The 26,817-nt window shown below is 40.7% G+C and overlaps 1 protein-coding gene across 16 annotated transcripts in view; it reads left to right on the forward strand.

The window, feature by feature from the left end:
- The window catches only part of nrxn2a (neurexin 2a), a 394,188-nt gene that overhangs the window by 131,956 nt on the left and 235,415 nt on the right, over positions 1–26,817 (forward strand). For 11 of the 16 annotated variants that reach the window (XM_072662789.1, XM_072662798.1, XM_072662800.1 and 8 more), the window contains 4 exons: positions 9,616–9,917; positions 14,083–14,106; positions 19,061–19,222; positions 24,356–24,782. In XM_072662789.1, coding sequence (XP_072518890.1) covers positions 9,616–9,917; positions 14,083–14,106; positions 19,061–19,222; positions 24,356–24,782 — 915 coding nt within the window. The remainder of the gene's footprint in view (positions 1–9,615; positions 9,918–14,082; positions 14,107–19,060; positions 19,223–24,355; positions 24,783–26,817) is intronic. The other 5 variants (XM_072662791.1, XM_072662801.1, XM_072662795.1 and 2 more) reach the window with 1 other exon arrangement.

The raw sequence follows: 26,817 nt of genomic DNA on the forward strand, positions 1-26,817 counted from the left end.
CATCAAACATTTGTAATACTAGGAGCCTACTAACTACAGAGTTACGGTGCTGTTGAAGTGCATAGCACTAGTGCAATGGTGAACTGCACATGAACTTCAGAAGTACTTGGTTAAGTTAAGACTGGGTCAGAATTCTCCTACATTTTCAAAAGAGTTTGAGTAATATGTTAGATACAAGGAGTTTTAGGAAACTTGCATAATTGTAAGTAGTTCTTAAGTACGAGGTACCAGAATGAATCCATAATAAAAAATAAAAAAACAGTTACCAGATATTTTCACCATGTTACTAAGCAACAAATCTGACAATGAGAAAACATAAGCTATTTTTTCCGAGTTCAGATGACCCCTTGGTAATCTGCTGCCGCAAAGTGATCACTCCTGACACTCAGTCATGTTTTTATATTAGTTTAATATCAGTATAAACACCATATTCAGGGTGCTGTTTTGCTTGTAGCCATAATTTGAACAAATCTCTCCTCTCAGTGGAGACGACTGAAATGAACACTGATTCGTTCTCTCAATGGAGCATTTCCAGGGTCCATAACAGAGCACCTCATGAGCTACTGAAAACAAAACAGAGCTGGCTGCATGTGTGTTCTGCTGGCGCAATTTCCTTTCTTAAACCAATCAGCAACCTAGCCCCGGCACAACAAAACTATGAACCATGAAGAAGAGAATGAACCACATCACAGTGGGAACACAAAGAGCATTGCAGAGGACATTGTTTTTTTAACAGCTTGGGTTTCAAAAAATTATATTCGAGAAAACCAATGCCAGCTAATCAATTAACATACAGTGACTGGTGAAATCTTTTAACAGGCATCAGATGTGATGGGTAAACTTTTAACCCCTGAACGCAGAAAGGCTTATTACACACTAAGGTATATTATTCAGGAACTACAGGGACTTCTGTACAAACTGGTGGGGCCATTCTTTGGTAATAGAAGTTTGTAACAACACTTTTGGTCCACCAGTGGCCAATAGGTGTTTTAAGGGGTATGTGTGGCAGGCTGGTGGTATATGTGGTTGTGGCACAGGTGCTAACTGACAGAGCAACAAACTTGTAAAAAGGAGCAACATTCAAGTGTGCTGCAGTGATATCCAATCAAATCAACTCATTCCCTTTACCTTGAACTTCAAGGAACCTCTGATGCTTCCGGAACACTTCACTTTTCTAACTTAAGAATAGCTCAGTTGGTTTGCACTCAGTTGGTTTCCATTATTGAATCAAAATTCGTAGTAAAAGTCACAGAGTTGGAGAAGTTTTCCTAACCTTTCCATCCTTTCCTTTCCGCTGACATTTTCTTAACAGGAGAATCATCATATATTGCCACCTTTATAGGGATGTATTTTATCGCTTCTATAGATCATGTTATAGATTTCATGTCAGTATGACTGCGGTAAACGTTCTAAACTTGGCTGGCTGATAACAAATGTATTTTTGGTATTCTAATGTGCTTGTGGATCATTCTGTTTGTTAGTGTTCACTCACATAAGAGTGTAGGTTGTAAGTTAATCTTCCCTTTTGGAGGCAATAAATCTGGAGAATGGTATTAAAGTAGTTTTGTTAGACATTCTTTTGTTTCAGTTAATTATATGATTACATTTCTTGCATAACTCTCTGATTCACACTTAGAGTAGTTAACCAAGTTGTTTGTCCTTATTTGTCCTTATTTGTCATTTCCACTTAATATTTAGTTGGTAATTGGGTGCAGTTGACCATTGATATTCAAGTAGGCTGGCAAAAAGGACTTTCTGGTTCGATGTGACATAAGTCATTGTGGTCGGAAAAATGGTACAGCAGCCGCAATGTTAATGAACAAGAATGCAGACGCCATCTATGCAAATGCCTGTAGACACATTTCTTTTGTCCTTCATTTGGTGGAGCAGTGTGTATTTTCAGGGAGGGGTAAGCTTAACAGAGGCTACATGTTTTTTTGAGAATCACAAAATGTTACACTGCCTTTGTCTGGTCAACCTGCTGACCAAACACATAGACCTTCTTATTGGTTGCATCTTCATGTTTGCATCTAATAAACCTCAGCCTTATGAGCCCAGACTGCAACCTGGATCCAGTTTCCCAAAGGCACCTTAGTATAAAGACACGGTATAATGCCATTAAGTGTTCTGGGATGTTCCTTAATGTACAAATAATAGAATAGGTTTTAGAAGACCTTTACAACACTGTTATTTTGCCTCAGAATGAAACATGCTGTCTTTTCTTTTATGGTGGCCTCCTTTTTAAGAGTAATGTAGCAGTCAAGCTTTGAACACTGTAAGAGGGACATTTAAGGTATTTTTGTTATAATGGTTTCTGAGGCTTACCAGATGTCCTTTCAGTGTCCTCTCATCATGGTGTGCAGTTAGCTAGTTAAAGAGGTTGCAGCTGGGTCATCTAGCCTACTATTTAGCCTGGCACCCGCTTACTCCCCCATGTTTGGCTTTCTTGAATTTTACAGAAAAACAAATCCTGCCAATGTTGTCCCTTCTGACGTGTGTTCAGCTGTGTGAGATAGTCCAGTTTATTTCTGAGGGAGTGGACGTTGGAGAGAAGAGATAGTAAAAGCCACTTTGCTTGTGTTAGCTTTTAGCCTAGCACAGAGACCCGCTCATTTCAGTGGCTTTCGGCTCGTCTTGTGCCGTGTTTGAGCTTCACATCTGCGAACACCGGCACAAGAATAGCTGTGGTCACAAGGCATGGTCCTTGTAGAAACTTGTACAGTCTAGCAATTATGTGTTGTTGTTCTTTAGTGTTACAAGTATCAACAACATCTTATTCACTCAAAGTGGCCATTGCATTTGATAGCTTTAAAAGGCTTTTGCTAATGGACTTAATTTATGTCATTTCTGGGAGCATGAATAAAAGTCAAGACTGCTATGTAACAGTTTTCTGTATTTGGAATTGGTCTGTTCTGCAGCCCTGTTTTGCTGCTTTTTTAATGAGGACACGACGGTGTTTGAGGTTCATATTCTGTCACTTCCATATACTGAACTCAGTATTTACACTAGGGCAGGGTAAATACCAGTTTTCCACTCTAGAACACCTTTAAGATCATCTTAACTGGTTGAGAGAGCGTCAGATTGGCACTATTGCTGTGGTGTTTTTTTTGTACTGTTCTGCCATATTGATTCAGAAAATAATAATAATAAAGAAAAAGTCTACATCAGAGTGTACGTCTGGGATTCTGGAGGGCACAGTTAGGTGAGCTCCCTTCTCACTCACTTACTAAGCCTGGCAATTATCAGATGAGTTGAAACCAGGTGTGCCTGAGCAGAGAAATCATCAGACAGTACTGCTCTCCAGGACTGGATTTGAAGATCCCTGATGTACATGCACAGAACCTCCTTGTAAGACATGGGGTGGGAAAATACTATTTTGGCCTTGCATCAGGTGCGGAGTGGCTCTCAGTGGGTGGTAGCACAAGCACAATTTTGGACCGAAGGGGGGTTTAAAATACCATCATGTGGAGGATTTTGAATGGCTCCCCTCCTGCTGTGCCACTCCACCCAATACATAGGTGCTATCATTTCTGGCCACAGAATTAGCAACTGGGCATGAATGGGAAAAACACTGGCTTGTGGTCAAGCAAATAAGCAGCGGGCTCATGACAAAAATAAAATGTGCTTGTGCCTTTATGAAAATAGGTCTGTTAGCCTAACCATATTGCTGTATATTGTTCTCTGTCACGTAATTGTATTTTGAGGTTTTTTTCATTGCACCACAGTATACATTCATGTTTTTATATGAACAACAGTGTCTCACCCTATTTTCTTCAAATGCTTTTTCAGGTATATGAATGCTGTCTGAGTCCTTGTCAGTTTGGGATATTCTCTTCAAGCACCCGGTATACACAGTAGTATAAAACCTGTATTTTAGATTTAGGCCTTTCCTACCAGCCTACCAAACTGTCCTTCACCTATTCAGATTACCTCAGATATTTTCCTGATTTCACACCCTCTTTTTAAAGTGCTGTCGTTTTTTCCATATCAAAGCTGCGTGCCTTTGTACAGTGACAGTAAGATATACTTGTTTACTCTCGCACTGCGGTCGTATTTTAGTGCCCAAAGAAGCGACTGCTCCAGTCCTGTCAAAATCAAAGGGAGAAGAGAGATTCTCAGGCACTTAAGATCTAAAGTACGTAAAAACGGACTCAGAGCAGCGAGGGTGTTCTACTGTACACTGAGTGCATCTTTTCAGTGTGCTGCGTGTCTGGGGAGATGCCCATTTGCTCAAGTGATCCCTTTTGAAGTTGGATATTCACAGCTGGGCGTTAGGGTTCTTCATAGTCCAGCTCCTCAGGCCTTTAGTCATATCTAGGGGGTGGTGGGGTGGTAAAGGACTTGATGCTTAACAACTAGCTTTTCCCAAAAAAATTAAGAGATAAAAATCAAAAATCAAAAATAAAAATGGGGCATGCCTATTCGTCTCCTTTACCCGAATCAGGGACTCTTCTTTTTTTCTCCTGAGGCACTGAGTAGGAGTTGTTATTCAACACCCCTTGACATTGCGTGTGCCAAATTACAGCTCAGCCACACTCATTTGGACCGTTTTCAAGCTAAACTTAACCAGCGTCGGCTCTCGGTCAAGGTTTCAAGGCAGACAAGATCTACTTTTCCTCACTCTTTCACTTCAAGGAGCTCCCTGCATGAGTTCTCCTGTGTTCAGAAATATCACAGTGAGTCAAACGCATTCTCTTGATTGTTCTCATCATGTAGTAAAATTTGTTTCTTACAGGGAATATCATGTAATATTTACTCATTATCTTTCAAAGTTGTATTATATGGGTCATACTCACCTCTGCGTCACTCAGTGGTAGATGTGCGCTTCGAAAGCTGTTAGCTGCATAAGGCACAGCAGGGACTGCGTATGCGCGTATGTCATCTCTCAAAGAGGGTTGTTTTTTTTTTCCTCCTTTGGAAGAGCTCAGGCTGTTGTGGAACTCTCTCTAGATGTTTATTCTCCACTGAGCCAAGTGGCACTCCGATAAGACATCTCTGCCTCTGTAATTTTACAAGGTCACTTCTCCATGGCGGAGGTGTCTGGTTGGTTGATTCATGCCCAATCATTTATTTCTTAACCAATGGTCTGAGTCCTCTCGCCGGATGAAATATCGTAAGTCCTCAAATTAATGTCATGCTTGACTAGATAAACCTGAGATGAAATATTTCACGCTGTTTTTAGCAGCAGCTCAGGTTATGTGTGAATGTTTGAAGGGCAAATTTGTACCGTATGTCCAATGAATTGCTTTAATGTGTGAAATTATCTTATATTCACTAGTGAAAAGTGGCTCTGACATACAGTATATGACATTCTCTGTAAACTCCTTTCCATGTGCGACATTCTTTGGTGTGATACTGTAATATGAAATAGTCAGCCATGTAAGGTTATGCATTACAGTGCTTTTGGCATGGCTGTGGAGAGTGGTTAGAACCATTGCAGATCTTTTATAAAACAATAGCAAAATCGGATTGTTTTGATAAAATACACAAAATAATATTAAAGCAATTATTTAATCTGTTAACTGCAATAAATAATTCTTCTGTTAAGCAACATAGTTTATTAACGGGTGGCTGTGGCTGTGGCTGCTAAGCAACATAATGGTCGAACACATTTTCCCTGAGGAGGAGAGTGGGACATTTGATATTAATATAAAATTCAGTTGGGTATTCAAGCTGGACCTCAGGGATCCCCAGCCAGTACACATTTTTTCTTTATCCCTTTGTGATGCAAGTTGGGTTTAAACAAAAATCAGGACTGTGTAGGGGTCTCAGAGGACCAGCATGCCTCAAGGAACCTCAGACCTTTAGAGTTCTCTCCCCTCTCCCACAGATGGCCGTCTCTTTCCAAATCATCATATGCTGATGGCATGGTCAAAATTAGCAAAAAAAACATTTTTTACTTTTAAAACCTTTTTTAATATTAACTATAAACCCTAAAAAAGTGTGCATGTTCAGTACTATTTAATATGATTAATATGATAGAGTATTCATTAAATTAATAGATTTTGTGTACTATAAAAGGCATGGCAAATAGTCAAAAACCCATAGTCAAAAAGTATTATGCTTGGTTGGTACAAGGGCTGCACAATATTGGGAAAACATTGATATTACAATATATTTTTTGTATGTGGTATGTATTGTGAAATTAAAAAAAATAATAATACAGAAGTTTCACCAGTTTTCACCATCCATCATGTCATGATATTTATAATGCCCTCTGCATATCCAATATTGGAGTAAAATGAATGATACTGGGCTGGTCTAATCTGCCTCTGGTAACAGTATGAACAGCAATATTTAAAAAAATGTGATTTGACATTGCATAAGACATTGCATGCCTTGCATTGTGACTATTGCACATGTGCACATTGCAGCAACAATGCTGAGACTATATATTATGCAGCCCTAGTTTGTCCAACTAATTTGAATAGGACTTAAATATTGAGGCTTCCATGTCTTAACAGTCAGGGTTCCTTTTAAAATTCTACCTTGGCTTTTGGGTGCAGGCAGAAAAAAACAAGTTTAGATGGATCTTGCATGCATGTCTCTCATGAATCTTGTTTTCTGTCAAAAAACAAGTCACAACATCTCAAAAAACAGAGAAAAGGCTTTCAGGACTTTTTTTTTTTTAAGGAAAAACCATCAGGAACATCGTTGTTAGAGATAAAGAGAAGCATCCTGCTGGGACAGTAAATTGCACTCTATATAATGAAATTCAGAAATCTGACTTACTTTACCCTTTATTCCTTTCCTTGAAATTCCTCTCAGCGCTAGTCTGCTCGTCTTGCGGTTGTGTAGGGGTCTCCCCTTTCAAACAGACAAAACAAGGACAGGCGGATCTCTTCATTCCAGATTCTCCTACAACACTCTAACGCACCCGCCACGCTCCCCGCTGTTCTACTGCTTTTTTTAAATGTGGTGTCTGTCTGAAATTAACTCAGGCGTGCTGAAGTACTTTCACTAATGACTGTAAGAGAATTTTATGTGTGTCTGAGACTATTTTCAGTTGTGATGGTAATTGGTTTGTATGTCCCATCCACAAATGTATGTGCAATCCTGTCGCATGTTTAATTTTTGAATAGGACGGTCATTCATGTGCTTCCATGTCGTATTTGGTGGAAATGCTGTTTTATGTGTGAGCTTTCGATATTTCCAAGACGATATTGAGCTGTTTAAGGTGCTTGATCATGTAAAGTGCTGGTCCCTGCTAAGAGTTAATTGGTTACATAAAATATGTTTGGTAATATCTCTTTAGATGTCTCCAGGCAGTGCTGGAAAGCAGTCAGGCATGATGTTTCTTAATGACCTAAAACACTCACATCTTTAAATGCATCTCAATAAGTCTGCTGCTCAGTCGTGAGCTTTTCTCACCGACCACATTTCAAACCCCTTGAACTCCGAATACCAAAACAACTAGACGTCCTATGGCGTGCCAGCGCTTGCAAATCACTCGACTGTTTCTGCTGTCAAGATTGTTCTTGACGACCTGTGCTCAGTCATCTAATTGCGTGCTCTCACTTCAGTTCGGAGCAGATGGATTTAAATATTCAGTTGGCAAAACTGATTAGCCAGGGTGATTGGTGCTGCAAGTCGTTCCTTAGTGACTAATGTCAACATCAACGGTGCCACTTGCATCAGTCTCATGCATTTCCATAACGCCGCAGCGCATGCACAACATCTGCGGAGTGCCGTTTGATGCTGAAGGTGTATGATTTCTCTTTAACGTGTTACATCATATGCTTTGTGTGACGTGATTCATGTGCATGAGGACCTTGTCTCATGATGTTAATGTTTTGAATTAGTCGTGGCACACTGCTATCCACATCCAGTCACTATCATTAGCAGAATGCATCCTAACCCCTTTAACCCAGAAAGGTGTTTATGACACACTAAGGATGTTTTATTCTGTAATTACAGGAACTTCTGTACAAACTGGTGGGGCTATTCTTTATTTATAGAAGTTTGTAAAAACCCTTTTGGCCCACTGGCGGTCCATAGGCTGTTTAAGGGGTTCATTCCCAGCAGCATGATGAGTATTAGAGACCATCAAATACTACAAATAAATGCATTTGCAAGCCAGAGACACATTTTTAAGCATACAAATTTGCATGTCTGTATCAAACAAGGCATCAAAAAAGACAAACAGGGGATACCATGTTTTGTCAAAGTAGTGGCACACTGAAAAAATGCTATAGCTAAGTATAGCAGGCTTTTCTAAACAAATTTCCAGCATGTTGATAAAGAAAAGGCAAACTAATCAGTGTAGCCATCAGCTATTGTTTTCTGCTAATTCCTGAAGAACACGGTGCAAAACTAGAGTTTCAAGCATTTAAATTCCTGTATTTACAGCAGTTAAAACCGTGCTCTGTCCACTATACATGGTCGTAGCCCTAGTAGTCCACAGCAGTGGTCTTCAGCCCTCTTCCTGAAGAGCTACTTTTCTACAGGTTTCAATTCACCCCAAATGTAACACAACCCATTCAGTCAATCAAGGACTTCTAAGGGCAGTAATAAGTTAGGTCAAGTGGGGTGGATTAGGGTTGAATCCAAAGTCAATGGGAAGTTAGTCCTCCAGAAGCATGGTTAGAGGCCACTGGGCTTTAGTCACTGTTCCACTTGCTGCTGCCAGCTAAATCCCTGGGTGGGAACATCACAGCAGCAGATAGTTCTGATAGGCCATAAAGCCCAACATGCTTCACTGCATCATGTCTTATTTGTTTTGTTCATCAAAATTTTTATACCTCATACATTAATCGTAGGTAACATGATATAAGCATTTACCCCCACTCCCCCAGACAGAGAGGAAGAACAGCAGTGAGGTGGATCCCTGCAGCTGTGTCCATCTGTCATCCTCCCACAGTGCTCATCACTACCTCTTTTCCCTCCATTTTTCAAGATCTGCAGACCCTGAGACTCCGAGGCAGTTTTAATGTTGTACTTTCAGGGCATGTTGTGGTTTCAGATTTGTGCCCACTAATGTCTTCTTAGGTAGCTTGTGTTATGCGGCAACATCTCTCTCACACACTTGCCTTAAATTGTGGCTTTTTTGTTAAGCAGTCTCTAATTGACTTGCTTATGAGGTTTGTACATTGCTAAAACTGAAGTAGCAGTAGCTCTCAACCCTGAATGTTTTTCTTAATAGGTTTTAATGCCTTCCTCCATTATTTTGTAGATAACGCCATGTAAAATTCTTCTATCCAAAAATATTTTATCCTAAGCCATTTTGGAGCATTTGCTTTATTCTATTTATAATGGAATTCTGTTACAATACAAGGAACAGATGGATTTACATGAAAAAAGAAAAAAATGGGGAGGCAAGGTTAGCCTTATAATGATGATAAATATCATGTTGTGTCAGGAACCACATAATCGACGTTTGCTTGAGATGACTTTTTGACTTGTTATAGTTTTAGACATGCAGTTCACATCATGCTAATTTGTGTGAATAAAGTTTTAGTTCGTATTACCTACACTGACCTCATAACCCCACTGCAAAACAGGCATGACTTGGCAGCTGCATTAGTTATTAATTAGTTATGATTTAGTTGCTAAGTCTGTAGATGGATGCTTTTGGAGCATATTGATCTATCTATCTTTTTTTCTCTCTCTTTCAAGGCCGAGGCGAGTCTGTGGCCACGTTCAAGGGCAACGAGTTCTTCAGCTACGATCTGTCTCAGACGCCCATTCAAAGCAGCACAGATGAGATCACGCTCTCCTTCCGTACGCTGCAGCGCAACGGCCTGCTTCTGCACACCGGGAAGTCTGCCGACTACGTCAACCTGTCCCTGAAGAGCGGCGCTGTGTGCCTCGTCATCAACCTGGGCTCTGGCGCCTTCGAGGCCCTGGTTGAGCCCTCCGACGGCAAGTTCAACGACAACGCCTGGCATGCCGTGCGCGTCTCCCGAAACCTGCGGCAGGTAGCGTTCAGCCGGGGGGCTTAATGCTGCCTCCGGCGGAAAGTTTTGGTTTTCATCTTTCAGCCTAAGAGCCTCAGCATATCTGCACAGTATTGTTTTCCATGTGTCATCATGCAGTTTAGTTATTGTGTAGCATTTACAACCAGTTCTGTTCCTGGAGATCTACCATCTTGCAGAGTTGGATTTTACCCAGATCCATCAGTGCTCCCTGATTAGCTGAATGAAGTGTGTTGTGGTACGTTCAGACAGCTGTTTTAAAACATGTCAATTTACAAGTTTACCACAAAGTTGCACCTAATCAGTTGACAAATTGCCTTTTCCAAGTGGCACCACAAACCATTTTGGTGACATCAGCAATGCGTGCAAGAGTCTTTGAGGGTTCTAGCCTGTGCAATTAATATCTCAATATCTTATTCTCTGCCATGTAGTTCTGTCAGACAGCTGTAAACATATCTATCTGCTGTAAATAGTCCTGACCTGTATCACAAAAGACTTTAAGGTAAGAGGCTGCTGCTGAGTATGCATTGATGTTGGCTGTGCCAAAGGGCGAACTAAGAGCATGTTGAGGGCATTCGTGAGCACCCCTTTGAACCTCAAAATACGGCCTTGCGGAGCTGCTATGCAAATGAGGACTTGCAAATGAGCCCACTTGTCATAAATACAAGTGGTAAACTCATGCAAGTCTCTGAGTTTACAAATTGTGTAACACCAGCCGGTGATGATACCATATAAACACAGTAGAATAGTAGGAGATTTTGTCCATCCATGTATTGTTCAAACTATTAGGTTACCTTCTATATTACCTATGTATATTACCTTCTGGAAAAAGTAATCTCACCTCTTATTACTTTACTCTCGCCCAAACAAATCCAGACCAACTGGAAAGTACTTTAGCACCTTTATTTTACTTAGGTACATTTTGGACAATATTTGTTTGACATTAGCAAGTAGGGTTATGTAATTTTGCCACAAGACATCTGTAATCTTCACTGATTTTCCGGTTACTCCACCAAAAAAGCCTCCATATACAATATATTTTTTCAAGTAGGAAACACATCCAAACTTGTAATTCAGTTTAAATTATTTTCTGAAACTGTATACCTAGTTATTGAAGTTTAAGTGAATGCAGTGTGTTAATAGCATTTTCATTAGCTTACCTGTAAACATTTACCTGTGCTGCCAAAACCCTAATTATTTATTATGATTTTGAATGTCTTATGGTCATATTTCTGCACTTGAGGTATTATAATTCTGCACTTTGCTTAATAGCCATAGCTTTTCTGATGTAGGCACATGCGGGCTGATGACTGGTACAGCAGATTCTGACAGTACTAAAATCACTCCGGTAATAATTACATTGCCCCAGTTTCCCATGTAAAATGGGAACCCAGTTCTTTAAACACAGGGAAATAGTCATGGCAAACATATCCCATCTATATTATATTCTAAAGTCCTGGGATTCTTAATGCCTTAACTCTCTAAACCCTAAAGGCCTGTATGTGTGTCCATGCTTCATGTTCTCGTTCTCAAATGAGTTGCATATTTGATAACAGCTCCTGAATAATTATTAGTAGTTACTGAATAATAAGTCTTAAAATTTCAACTCAAATATAAGCCTAGGATTCAAGAGGTTAAAAGGCATGCCACTAACCCTGCCTTTCAACAAAACCCAACCAGCTGGATGATGCTGTTTGAAAACCCATGATCTAGCCGGCAGAAACAGTTCAAAAGCGGCTGCCTCAGAATAAAATATTAATGGAATAAAGTGTAAATCTTACACGGCTGTTCCTGAACCAAATCAAGCCTGATCTGTGTAGGTGAGGCTGGGGCTCTCTTCTTCAGCACTAGGATCTTAATTCATCAGCTTCACAGTAGTCAAGCACAGAAAGTAAATTCAAATGAAATGTACGCTTTTAAATGAAATGCATGCAATTAATATCCTCCCTTAGAGATATATGAGCAATGCAAGTACCGCATTCTGTAGGAATTTCAACTGTAAGGCATTACACTACCTCCCTACTGCAGTGACATAACAGTAATATGAATTCTGTATCACATGACCTACAACACTGTCTACTCTCACTGTCAAAGTGCAAGTTACATTCAAGTTTTGGTGACACGCCCAGTTTTTCAGACTTTTACGTGGTGCGTTGACGAGGTCTGTCTGAAAGCACCATGAGACGATTGCTTGGGGATGAAACCTACAGGAAGGTAGATCTCCAGGGTGAAGACTGCTAACCACTGCTGTGTGAATAATGAACAGGTTAGCAATGCACAGGGTTTGTACACGTAGGTGCACACATAGGATTTTATTTATTTATTTGTTTATTTATTTTTTGCCAACACTCGTCAGCATTCATGTCCAAATTGCCTTCATGCAATGCAATAACAGTTATTTTCCACAGCGGCCCTTGCTTTCTTTTTTTATGTTGTTTTTTTGCACAGGCAGTTTAAGCAAGTGCAAGTGTGTGTGTGCGTGTGTGTCCTAGCTGCTCACATGGCACCAAAATCTGCTGGATCCTCAGGGCTGGAGCTCTGCGATGTTATGAGATAGAGATGGACTGCGTGAGGCCCTGATTTAATTGGAATCAGATGGCCTCACAGGTGCTCCAGTGCAGCTAGACTACAGGCTGTTGTTTTGGATGTCGTCCACCTAATAGCGCTACCCCTCAGAGGCTACAGGAGGTAATAGCTAATGCTGATTGCGCAAAAGCAGGTAGATTGCTTTATTTATGGACTGACACCAAGGAGCGCCGCGAAGACCTCACTGCAGCTGTACCTTTGGCCAGCGTAAACGGTTGTGGTGTTGCCTCTCGAGAGGATTAGCTTCTCTCAATCATCAGTCGCTAACCTAAGCAGCATTGACAGGGCCCTGTTAGGCTGTGCGCGCGTGTGCCTGCGTGTGCTTGTCCCCCTGCGTCTGCAGTGTATTTGAATCTGTGCTTGGGAAGGGTGTTTTTGTGTTCGGTTAAGTGCCTTCATCCATGTTCAGCCTGTGCCTCTCTGTTTTGTCTCTGTGATTGCTGAAGAATAATCCTGTAAATATGCTCCAATTATGCTTGCAAATATAGTCATTTACATTCAGGCAGCCTTCCATCTAGCAGAGAGGGAGGGAACGCGCTCATTTAACCTAACCTAAAAAAAAAAAGAAAAAGCAAATGGAGGAAAAAAAACAGAAAGAGAGAAAGAAAGCAAGCTCTCAATTGCTGCCTTGATAAAGCGAGATGTTTTCCCCCCTTTTTTCTGATGAGGACCAGCCTCTACGCTAATTTCCCCAGCACTGTTAGCTTGATTGAACGTTTTTAATCTGATCATTACTAGTCAATGACTATATGATGGTGCACGACTACGAGTAGGGCCCGCTGTCATTTAGCCTGTGCTGATTAGCCTGCCATCTGATTGTCATAACCTTTAGCTGGAGTCGCTTACAGAGCTGGAGTATATTGTGCATCTGATAACAGCCCAATGGTATTTACAAACCGGAGTAACATTTCACCTTATGCTGCTGTGAGCTCTCGCGCTGCAACACTGCTCTGACCTGAACGGTGTCAAGCTGACATTTCTAAGACTATGGGTGTTATCATTGTTTATTATTTTTTACTCATTTACCAGAAACAGCTTCAGAGTTTGTTATCGTTGCTGACATTTCTCCTAGACGCCTTAACGCTGGTGCTGCTCTTGCCTGCTTCTCCCTCCCCTCTCGAAACACCCCCCCCCCCCCCCCGCCCTTCCTCTGACCATTTCTCTCTGTGTGAAAGATTAATTTATCTCTCTTCCTCTCTTTATCTCTTTCTATCTCTTTTCTTACTAACATGAAAGCCTTTATTTCCTGGACTTGTCATTGTTTATCTTCTGCTAATTTCCCTGAAATACTAACATTAACCCCTCCATGGAATGTGAGTCATCTGTTTGCCGTTAACATTGTCCATTTGAATAAAAGCTACCCATACTGATCAAGTACTGACCGTGGTCTAACCCACCGGAGGGCAGAGGAGTAAGATCTGTTTTCTGGAAATGATCTGGAATTCTAGGACTGATCATTACAAAGTATGGTTAAAATTTGCTGAAACAGTTCAGGCTAGTTTTGGACTTTTTTGTCTTTTTAGTGAAGATTATGGTATTTAATTTTGCTCTCCCTCCCTTGTTTTTTTGTTCTTTTTCGAAGCACGCAGGGGTTGGACTCCCTACGGTAAACAAACTGCATTATATGGTAGATATCACATTCTAATTGTCTAGTTTGGTTTGGCCCTTTTCCTTTTTTTACCTCTTTTTTGCTTTTACTGTGCAGAAACAACCAAAAGACATGAAAAAATTGGCATCAGTTTGAAGGTGCCGTGCAAAATTTCATTTTCTGGCATTCACGACTGTTCACTCTTTTCGAACATCGTCATAATTCCTGTCACCCTGTTTACATTTAACAAAGTGGTCCATTAGATGTTGCTTTTTGTGCATTTCACTTCAAAGCACACATCATATGGCTGAAATTTGAGAGGATGAACATGGAAACCTCGAATACCTTTGCTCGAAAAATAGAATCCGATGTGCATTGTGTTGTGTGCATATCTCTCCAGTCAATTAGGGAGGTATCATTAAGTTTACTTAAGGCCTAAATACTCAGGGTTCCCACATGTCCTCGATATTCTGAAAAAAACTGCTAATTTAGAGACTATTTTACCAGCCATGTAATCTATTTTATCAGCCAGGAAAATGAATCCTGGAAATATTAATGACATCCTGGAGAAGTTGAGCTATTGAGGTACTGAACTAGTGAGCCATCACATATTTTAGCTACTGGTGCTCTATTTACTGAAGTCTGTGATGCTGCACTGTAATATGGACAGATACTTAAACCTGCATCACATCTTACAGAGTTTATAATTGGATACTGAAGTCACTACTCATTAGACAAATATGTCGTTGATGAATAGCGACACTGCTTAACACACACGTGTCTCACACATATTGCCAAGCTCTCTTTGTTTTTAACAATGTTAACATCTTTTTCTCAACGTTCTTACTAATCAGCGTCTGTGAGCTATACAGAGTCTAGATGAATGTCATTTGCTCTGAATTTGGTGACAGAAAAACACATTTTAGAAATGATTTTGGATCTCCAAGGGCAGCTCTGAAACCACACAACAGATGGATTTTCATCTTACGGACAAAATTTGCATGCAGTAATAGGTATTCAGTAGTACATCCAGTAACCATGTGTGTGGAACCAATTTATACTGAAAGGCCTTTAATACACTCCTTGTGTGTAAGTGCTCATGTATGTCCTGAAAACAGTGGGAACCCTGATATTGTTCAACAATATTAATAGCTTTCCAGCTACTATCATTTATACAGCAGGCCTTCAGCTTCCTGTTCTGTAGATGTAGACCATATCCACATGGTTATTCCCGTAATTTATCTCCAAATTTCAGTTTTGATGTGTGCATCAACCCATGGCCTGCCAGAATGGAGACCAAATGATTCTCTCTCACTGTCCAGCTATTGTTTTCCCACAGAAAGAAGCTAAGTTTAATGTCTGAACCCCTAATCATATGCAACAGTTTCCTCCCCTCCTGCTGTGTATGCTTGCGTTTGCTCTTACTTTGCCTTACTTTGTGAACACTGCAACATTTCATACAGTTACTACATGTGAAATGTGAATAAACTGTATGATGTGACATTTAATTATTCTGATTTTTGCTAGAAAAAAAAACCTTGCTAATATGCAGTGTTTTCATGCATTGTATTCATATCTGTCAAATTAATCAGGAACAAGAAGAGAGACAAAAGAGTGGGGGAGGCTTTCATCTCGCGAATGGATAGCGAGTGAACGCTTCACTGCATGAGTGCAAGCCCAGGCAACTCCTCTTTTTTATAGTTCAGATTAAAGCCTGCATGTTTGTTATATCTCATAGCTTGCAGGGTGTTTTTTTTAAGCTTGATGAGCGTATGTCAAAATGTTTGAAGGGAGCATAATGCTAAGCTTATATTAGACACCATTTATGTAAAACCCTCTACTATTCACAGAACTGAAAAAAAGAGGGTTTAACAAAGTGCTTTATATCTCTAATATTACATGGTTCGATGGAACTAATTGAGATTATCATGATGTATCAGGAGGAGGAGGCAGCGAATTATGAGACATGGTAATGGTTGTAATATAGAGAGTCGAAGCAGCCTGTTCAAATAAGTGGGATGCACCTAAATTATCCATTTCTTCTTCGCTCTTATAAATAGCGGTTCCTACATCTTATTTGCTTGTATGTGGGGTTCTAGAAAAAAAACAACATTTAATTGCTTTAGAATCTTTACATTATGTGGAGGTCCTTTAGCTTTTTAAAGCCTAAAGGCTGTTTGTAGGCCTATTTCAAGTCCTTGCCCTTAAACAACATGTTACATTTTACTTTCCTAACATTTACTGAACCATTTATAATACACACAGAAGCATTTACAGAAGTTACTAAATCATTTATAATAGATATAGAGCTGTTTATAGTAGTTACTGAATCATTCATAGTAGATACAGAATCATTTATAATAGACAAAGAATCACTTATTGGATAATGTATAGTAGATATAATAGACAGTAGAATAATAACTCCTATTATTCCACATCTACTATAAATTATCCAATAAGTAATTCTTTGTCTACTGAATCATTTATTGTGCATACAGAATCATGCAGAATAGATATTGAATCATTTATAGTAAATACAGAATCCTTTATTAAGGCAGTTAAGTCATCTATAGCAGTTAGTAAATTATTTACAGTAGATACAGAATCATTAATAAAAGTAGTATAAATTAATATAGAATATAGAATAAATGTAGTAAGTGAATCATTTATAGTACATAAAGAATCATGCAAAATAGACACTGAATCATTTATAGTAAATACAGAATAATTTATTCAAGCAATTGAAACATTTATAGCAGTTAGTAAATTATTTCTAGTAGATACAGAATAACTATTTGTGAATTTATAAGTATATTAGGTCTTAATATGAAGTCTTAAAATAAGCCTAGTCTTCAAGGCGCTACATTTTGAATAAGTTCACGTCTCAATTTACTAAGAATTATTCATTGAAAGATTCTTTAAGAAAACAGAAATGTTTTTATGTAATTTATTCGAAGAAGCCTTTTAGAGCTGCTATTTATTAGAGTGGTTTAAGAATTAAGAAAAAGAGCTTCCGTCGTCATGCCTTCCACCTGTTTTGCGACAGTGGTGATAAGAGGAATGCATTTGAACTGAACATATGTGTTTTGCCTGGGCAAACTAAGAATAGAAGGCATCAGAGAACTGGCTTGAAGCGATCATTTGCTCGTTGCCACCTCCGAAGTCATCCCCCATTACCAAAGCTGAAGGCAAACCCTCCCCCTCTTTATTGTTCTCTCTATCTTTCTGTGTGGCTTAGTGCATAACTATGTGCTTTATCTTGTCTGCTTTATTAATTGCTTGCTTAGTGGCTTTATTGATTTTATGTGTTTATTAGTGATGCAGGAGTTGATTCTCACCCTTGGCTCGGATCAGTTCAGATGGGATCGGGGAGCTAATGTCAAGCAGCTGATGTTTGACCAAAGCAGAATGCTGCATAATGCCTGCATTAGTAACGCAATTGGCTGTGCTGTTCTGGGCGGCATTGTTGTTATTTTTTCTTTTTCTTTAGAGCATTTGGGGAGGGAGGGTCTAGGCGTATAAGAGCCCTGGGTGACTGTAATGCTAATAAGAGCTGACCCCTGCATCAGGAGAGTTTATGTCTTTGCATGCTGCGCTACATCTGTGCCCCATACATGTATTAGACCTGGGCTGCCATGTGTGGCTTTAAGTGTGCTCAGATTTCTTTTTTGGTTTGTGTTGCACCTTTTCTTAACCTTCACTGCATGAATGAGGTGTCCGGTTCAATCACTGTCACATATTCGGTTTGTGTTGCTATGCACTTTTTTTTTTTGCTCTCCTTTTGAGTCCTTCCCCTCCATTTCTGCCTGGAGTCTCTTTTCACTGGACACATTAAGGGCTTCAGTTTCAGGACATAACTAGCCAGTGATGAATTCTGTCATTTGCCTAATGCCGCTTTCTTTTATGTCCTTTCTCGAAATGCATAATTGCGTCTGGATATTAATATCTGTAGCTCAACACTATATGAGCATCCAGTGCACTGGAGTAATTAGCACAATGATTTGGCTCAGCTGGAGACAAACAGCCTGCAATTCTGAAGATTTTGGATGCCTGTCAGTCTTTACAATATGCTACATTTACAGATCTGCCTAGCAAATGAGAGTGGTATTTATGAAAAGGAGTGGAACAGATGTGTTTATACCTTCTGGCTGGCTCTGATACAGACAACGTTTTTTTGTTTTTTTTTTGCATTTGTGAAGAAAAGTTGAACGTTGCTAAACCTGGACGACGGGCCTGAATTGCACTAACAAATGGGTTTATTAGCAGCCAAAAGACAATTGTCCTGAAACCGCTGTCCATGGTGCTGTCCTACCCACCATGCATGGCTTTTATATTAACCTCACTGAAGCCTACCATGAGCAAAAAGTAAAGCTATCCCTTTCCAGACATTTCTGCCAGAATTCCTTTAGCTACAACTGTAAAAGTGTCTGAATAGAGCAGCGCTAACACAGAGCTACGACTACTTCTGTTGTACTAACAACCATTTTTCTGTGTGGTTCTCCCTTTTTCTACTAATATAGTCACCTTTACATCACCTGCTAACTCACTCAACATGTAGTGACCCCTATCTATATGCCCTTCTCCACTTACCTCTTTCTCCTCCTGCACACTAGCTTCTAGCCGCTAACTAGCTTACACGCGAGAGCCTACCCTCATGCAAAAAAGCAGCAACAGCAGACGTCAAATGGAGTGCCCTTTTATCAAAGAACGCACATTGAAACTAAACAAGAGGGACGCAGGAAAGGAGAGTTAGGAGTGTTAGAGCTTTTTTTTGTGTGATTTTGAAAATTTTGTTTGTTTATTTACTTATTTATTTATTTTTGAGGCAATAAGTGGCTTTGGTTGTTACTTAATCGAAAGACTCTCTCTCTCTCCCCTTTTCTCTCTCTCTCTCTCTTTCTCTCTCACTCTCTCTCCATCCATGCTGCTCTCCTTGTCTCTGGTTCCACCCTGACCTTTGATGCACACTCAGGTCACCATATCCGTGGACGGCTTGCTGACCACCACGGGCTACACCCAGGAGGACTACACCATGCTGGGTTCAGATGATTTCTTCTATGTGGGAGGCAGTCCAAACACTGCTGACCTGCCCGGCTCCCCGGTCAGCAACAACTTCATGGGTTGCCTCAAAGACGTGAGTACTGGCGCCAGCTCAGTAAGCAGGCTCGCTGCGCTTGTTTGCAGCTATTGACCTATTGGTTCTTAGCAACGGTTGCGAGGTTTTAGGAGCTTGCTTACAGAACAGAAGTACAGAAATATAATTCAGCCTAATGAGAAACTGTAGAGCATGAATTAGTTTTTATCTGAACCTTTGAGGTCTTGGCTTAGAGACGCGTCATAACGCGGTGTTGTGTGACTTAGATTTGAACACCCCACAAAGCTGGGCTGTGATGCTGTAGGCAGGTTTAAAAAAACATATGATATCAGATTTTGAGTGGGATTTTTGTCAATGTTCTGTAAAGCTTGTCTGACCTCACTAGGGTTGTCCCGTTTAGAGCTGCAGCAGTAATCAACAGTGAATATTGAAAGCCACGGCCCCCATGAGGCGTTGCCACACATGCCACACATTTCTATAAGCAAACAATTTCTTCACTGTTCAGTTTTTCACTCTTTCAAATAAATAAAACAATCAACTTGCAAGCTTCCATTGACCAAAGCCTTAAGCCTACTTGCCCCCTCTTGCCCACACCTACCTTGCCCACATTTTCAGGTAAAGGGGAACTTCTGGTCTTGCTCATGACATAGCCGGCCTTTGAGAAAATGTGCTCTGACAGGGATGAAGTGGCCAGAACGAGAAGGCAGTGACTGGCTACAAATGCCAGTTTAGGGCAGTGGTTGCTGTTTTGTTGGTGACATGGTGGTCTCCTTTTTTTTATGGCCTGCTGCGAGCTTAGTTGCAACTATTTTCCAAAAAATGCATGCAAATGTTTTTATCATGGCAGCTGGACTGGACTAGCTACATTAGGACCATTAGCTAATCCACTCTAGGTTCATCACACCATCAAACCATAGCCTACTACTTATAGTACAGGTGACTTTCAGGACAGTGGTCGGCTAGTTATATAGCAACATAGCAAACTGCCTTTGTCTTGTCAAAGTTAAGACTACAAACATTTTACATACACTATATATACAAAAGTATTGGGGGACCTGCTCATTCATTGTTTTTTCCAAAATCAAGGGTATTAAAAATAAGTTGCTGTTTTTGTAGGAGTAACTGTCTCTATTGTCCAGCATTCATGTGAGGACTGGATGTCATTCAGCGACAAAAGCATGAGTGAGGTCCACCAACTTTTCCCAAAAGTACTGGATAGATCACCATTCCAGAGAGCACAGTTTCACTGCTCACAGCCCATGCCTAGCATTAGGCATGGTGCCAATAGGTTTATGTTTATCTGCTGCAGAAAGTCCTGTTCTGTTGTCAGTACTTCTCTACAGGGACTGGCCAAGCTGTGTGTGTGCATTTGCACATCTGTGCCAGCAATGGGTGCAACTTACGTCTTGTAGCATTTTGCTAAAACAAGTTATTTCTCCAACAACAGCCCTTTTTTGCAGCGATAAATTATACTTTGGTATTCCAGATCTGGCATGCACGCCTCTAAGTGGTTCTCTGCCTCAGTTGATCATAAAATAGTGAGGCTTTTCCCTTATATTATGTAGTGGAGTCAAGCAAAGTCCCAACTTCCATTCTCCCCTTCCTGCTCCTCACTTAACCCTGCCTCCACACTCTTGCAGTTTTCAAATGAGCTGATATTGGAGGTAGATGTACTTTTAAAAGTGGCCAACGTGAACTGAGGAGTGACATTTACTGCAGAGAGTGAGCGAGATGTCAGGCACCTAAGCTGAGACTGTACATTTCCACATTTAGCAGTCCACTTAAAAGGTATAAATCTGGTACGAGAATGTGCTGTATGTGATGTATTTAGCAGTTGGCCATTATTGATAGCCTACATTTAGCCCATTCGTCAGGTCTAAATGACTAAATGACTTCAGTACTGTAATCTCTTGCTTAAACAGCCCTAACATGCACTAAATGCTTAGCTAAATCTGGCCTCATGTCTCCAACCTGGTTTAAACAGTTCTCCACTCTTTTATCTTTGGCCCTGAAACTCAGCCAACTAGCCTACACCTCATTAACGAGCAAGCAGGTTGAGCAAGCATATGTGTCGGGAAAAAGACAGCGATTTGCAAAGTGTCTGAACTCCAGGACATGAAGGATAACACTCAACAAGCTTACACTGATAAGCTGAGTATTTCACCTCCCATTCGTCCTTACTCCTCTGTTTCTTTATCTGTCCCACCCACCACCCCCCATTCCCTGTTTCCGCGTGCTATTCACTCGCTCCCGAGCATGTCCCTTATTTATGTCATGTCTATACCATTGAAGTTTCAGCTTTACTTTCCTGACAGCCAAATTAAAAATTGATTTCCTCTTTAGATCCCCATTCGACTGGCCAGAGCTTTCCGTCTCTGTCTCGTTGACCCTGGGCTGTATTAATCACCCCTCCGTTCTAACCGCTCAACCATACACTCCACGTTAGAGCCCGGTTTCTCCTCGGCCCCCATAAGCAGTGCTGCGGCGCTGATTGTGACGTTCATACATCTATATTAACACTTCAGGGCACCCTGGCTTTCGATACTTTCCAAACTTAAAGGAATACTTCACCCAATCTTTAATCTATGTCTGCTGCATCTAAGCTTTATTTACATTTAGATTTTATTTATTATTATTTGACCATTTTGATGCATTCATTAGAAGGGGTGTCCACACACATTTGGACATATAGCGTATTTACATTATTATGTTCAGGATTGCATGGCACAAAATCAATAATTCATTTCCTATGCCTCACACAACGTTAAGGACAGGTGATGTTTTAAAATTCGACAAACAGCAGGCGTCTATTTAGGCATGTTCTGATGCAATGCAGGCATATTTTAATGAGTCTGTTATTGCATACTTTAAGCCCAATCCAATTACATATGCAGTTCTAGTGTTTTGACTGCATATGAGGACACCTTTTTTTCTTCAGACATGGATATGCTTAATATATCCAAAATGAAATGGTTTTAGTGCAGGAATTGAAAGTAACTGGACATTTTACACATGCTTACTCATAGTTTGAAGTTTACTTCGGTATTAATTAGCAGTAAATCATACCTAAATTATGTTTGTGTATGTAATGTCTTGATTTTTGCCATAAGCTCACATCTCAAAGTCAGGGAGGTTGATTTAGCCCGTACAGCTTCGAGGGCTTGGCAGTTCTAAGATGCCTTTTAAGACAGTGGCGAGCTTCTCTGAAGCCTCCTCTAGTAATTGCATTTTCTCGTGTTGCCTCCCTCTCTGTGCTGGCACCTCTTATTTGGCTCCTGCCTGTGCTTTTATTCTTCCGTCACAGGCACTGACAGGCAGTGTGGCTGGCTGGTGTTATTTTCAGAGACACTCAAGTTCACACCCTGCAACAAAGCGTCAGTCGTCATCTGCGTCTGGTGTGAAAATGAAAACCATGTTATTCTGCACCAGGCCATGCCCATTCTACCACCTGGCCATAGAAAAGTCCACATAGAGACCACTTCTACGATGCAGCTCAGAATAGGAGTGCTGCTTCTAGGACAGCTTTGTGTCTATCGTTCAGTGGTCTCGAAAGCCTGATTTCAAACTATTGTCAGGCAGTGTGGTGGCTTTTACTGCCCGATGTGGAAAAGTGCTTATTTTGACCAACCACACAGTGTTGTTTTTGCATGACACATAGGAGCAGTTGAGTGAGACAGTACTTCAACAAAAACAGAAAAGGGAAACGAAGTGGTATACCTACTGGCAAACATGTATACTTGTGAATAGCACCTTCAAGAAAAATGCATGAATAATGTTTAATGATCACAGGAAGCGCAATTTAGTATCTGTACTTTGCTTCTAAAGGCTCAGTTGTTACTGTATGAAGAACTGGCAGCTGCTTACTAGTAGTGCTTACTAGCACAAAGTAGGTTCAGGAGTGAGTTTCCCAAAAACTTTGCGACGCTAAGTGCTTTGTTAGTTCTTATTGTTACGTGTTATAATTAAATGTTAATTATTTAAGAAGCTTCCTAAAAGCTCTATGATTAGTTGCATGTAAACCCTTCTGCATGAAACCAAAGAAAAACACACGCTATACATTATAAACAATTTAATAAACTTTATTTATTTATTTATTTATTTAGATCTACAAACATTTTTACATACACTTTATAAGCATAAGTATTGGGAAACCTGAAATTGGGACAGCTTCTTCTGAAATAAAAGAGTTTATCCTGCTTTTGTTGGAGTAACTGTCTCTTCTGTCCATGGAAGGGTTTTGGAGCATTGCTGTGAGGAGTTGATTGCATTCAGCCAAAAGCATGTTCGTGAGATCGGGATGTTGGATGATCACCACCCCACCTTATCCCCAACTCCCCAATTAATTCTAAAAGTATTGGATAGAGCACCATAATTTCATGAGAACAGAGTTCCAGTGCTCCATAGCCCAATGCTGGGGGCTTTAAAGAGCGAGACTTCACATGAACTGTATAATTTAAGATATAATATAAAATATTATACTGGGGGGACAGTATGCATTCAAAAATTATGTTAGGAGCATAAATAGTCTGGTTCTTATCAGAAGTGCAAATATGTGGCGGTGTGGATAGCCAATCTGTCTAAAGTCTAATAGGCAGTCTATTTTGGTCTATGGTGTAAAACTGGGGGTGGAGCTTCTGAAGCTAAGATTATTTTGCATCCAAAATCACTGTAAGCAGCAAGAAACTTGATCCTAGATCAGCATAGTGACTATGACACACATTTTGGAGACAGGCCCAGCACTGGAAGGTGCAGCAAGCTTCTTTATATTCATTGCCAATGTTCTTTCACCATACAGCAATCTATGATAATAAAACAGTATCGATTGACTGGGAGAAAAAAAAATCTGCCTTCCATTCTTTACTGGATATGGCTGCTATGTTTATGTAATTTACTCATGCGTGTGGGTATTTAAGGGGGAACTGAGCATTTACTGAGTGCAGAAGCGTGCCCCCCAGGCACATATCAGCTGCAATTTGTCTGTACCACTGGGCAGCACGCTACTCCATTTCCACACCCTGTCAGTGCAGAACCCTGTAGACTGAAAATAGGATTCTCTCTCTCTCTCTCTCTCTCTCTCTCTCTCTCTCTCTCTCTCTCTGCTCTCTCTCTCTCTTTCTCTGCTCTCGCCTTTATCTCTCTCCGTCTATCTCTCCACTCTCACCTCTCTCCCAGGTGGTGTACACTAATAACGAGTTCAGGTTGGAGCTTTCCCGTCTGGCCGAGTCACGCGACCCCAAGGTCAGTGTGCACGGCGACCTGGCCTTCCGCTGCGAGGACGTGGCTGCTCTGGACCCCGTCAGCTTTGATACTCCAGCCGCCTATGTCACCCTTCCCCGCTGGAATGGCAAAAAGACTGGCTCCGTCTCTTTCGACTTCCGCACCACAGAGCCCAGTGGCCTACTGCTTTTCAGCCACGGACGGGTTCAGGGGCCCCGAGAGCGCCGTCCCAGGGTGGACTTCTTTGCCATGGAGCTGCTGGAGGGTTTCCTCTACCTGCTCATGGACATGGGTTCCGGGAGCATCAAAATGAAAGCCAGCAGCAAGAAGGTGAACGATGGCGAGTGGTGCCATGTGGACTTCCAGAGAGAGGGCCGTAAAGGTAGGAGACTGTGATGGAGTTGTGATGAGTAGGGTTGGGCAGTATTCATATGCTGTTGGGCAAAACACCAGGGAACCTAAACTACGATTACTTTCTAATTAGGTGTAGGTTAATTAGATTTTGCAAAAAGGTCTTGGATGCAAATAATATGCATGCACCAAATTCATTTATAGGCCCCAGGGGTGTCGCTAGAAATTTGTAGATAGGGGCTTTACTGTCTTTACTGGGAGGTTCTAAGGGGCATGCTCCTCCAGGATTAATAAACAATACCCCCAAACTTAAATGCTCTCCATGCTTTAACTTCCAGCAGACACATAAGAACTAAAAGTGCACTCTACTCATTCTTATAGAATGATAGAAATATGTAGAGCTGTCTGTAAGGTTAATCTTAATTCTTTGACTCGTTCACACTGTTTGAGGCATTTCTTAAAATAGCATACAGTGATCACCAGTAAGACATTACCCCAAAGTTAGCTAGCTACACCAGTAAGACATTACCCCAAAGTTAGCTCGCTACATCAATAAGACATTATCCCAGAGTTAGCTAGTTACACCAATAGGAGTCCATGGACAAGACTCCTAGCATTACATTGGCCCACGTCTGTAATATGAGTCAAGTCAAGTTAAATTTATTTGTATAGAGCTTTTTACAACTGTTGTTGTCACAAAGCAGCTTTACATAATTAGTAATTTAGTAAAAGACAGAAAAAAAGAAATAACATAAGAAGACATAAAGGATCCAAGACACCCAGTGAGCAAGCCAATAGCGACAGTAGCAAGGAAAAACTCCCTCAGAGCTGGAGGAAGAAACCTTGGGAGGAACCAAAACTTACAAGGGGGACCCATCCTCCTCTGGTCAGAACTATTTATAAATTATTGATAAAAGTTACCAAACCATCTATACTGTTGAACTGCTCTGATCAGAATCGTAATATATTAATCATGGTGTAGTAGAACTTAACATAGTCATGGTAAGAGTAATGATAGTAATGATGTTAATAGTGGTAATAATAATAGTGGCAGATAGTTAAGAGTCCATTTAGGTTTTAACATGGTCATTAGACAGGTAGCAGTGGTAGTAGGGTGTGCCGCGGTGATGAGGGCAGGGCCTGCTGGTTGTACTGGTAGGTGGCAGCTGGTCTGACGCAGGTAGAGTGGACCTCAGAATCTTTCAGCAGGTCGGGCTGGGTGACCATTTACTCGGAGAAGGTAAAGAGACAAAGTTAGTTCTGAGAGGATTTTATAGAGAGCAGAATGTGTTAAGCAGTATCAGTGTGTGTCTGACGCCTCCGGCAGGTCTGGCTATAACAACCTAATTAAAAGGAGAAAGCCAGAAGGTAACACAGACACGGGAGCACCCTGAAACGCTAGCGTCCATCTGCTCCACCGTCCACAAACCTGAATGATCCCGTACAAGCAGCGAGACGACAGCTCCAGCATCTCAGTGTACTACAATTCCTTGTGTCTGTGAACCCCTGGACCTACAACCTTTGTCTAAGGGGAAACATTAATTACCAAAAGTTAAACTAAACAGTTGAGTTTTCAGCCTAGATTTAGGCTGATTTAGACCCTTATCTGGGGGGCTTTGTAAGAAAAGGCTCTTCCCCCTGCTGAGGTTTTCTGAATTTTCTGAACTACTAAGAAGCCAGCACCCTGAGATTTAAGTGTTCTTGATGGTTCATAATATGTAATAAGATTTTGCAGGTACTCAGGAGCGAGGCCATTTAGGGCTTTATATTTTGTATTTAATACGGAATTTAACTGGGAGCCAATGAAGTGCTGATAGTGCTGAAGTGCTGATGAGTAACCTTGTAAGAGCGTCAACTAAATGCCGTGAATGTGATGTCAATTTTCACTTCTACACCAAACACCTGCTGGGAAAAACCATGCCCTTCATGTTCATTAGGTTGCAATAAACTTGAATATGACATTAAACTAAAATATGAAATTGAATAAAAACAGAAATTGTGGAATAACTTTATTGTATAACTAAAAAATCCAATTTTTGTTCCACCTTAAATAACACAGTAGTTAA

Source organism: Salminus brasiliensis, chromosome 18, assembly GCF_030463535.1.
Source record: "Salminus brasiliensis chromosome 18, fSalBra1.hap2, whole genome shotgun sequence".
NCBI classification, from domain to species: Eukaryota; Metazoa; Chordata; class Actinopteri; order Characiformes; family Bryconidae; genus Salminus; species Salminus brasiliensis.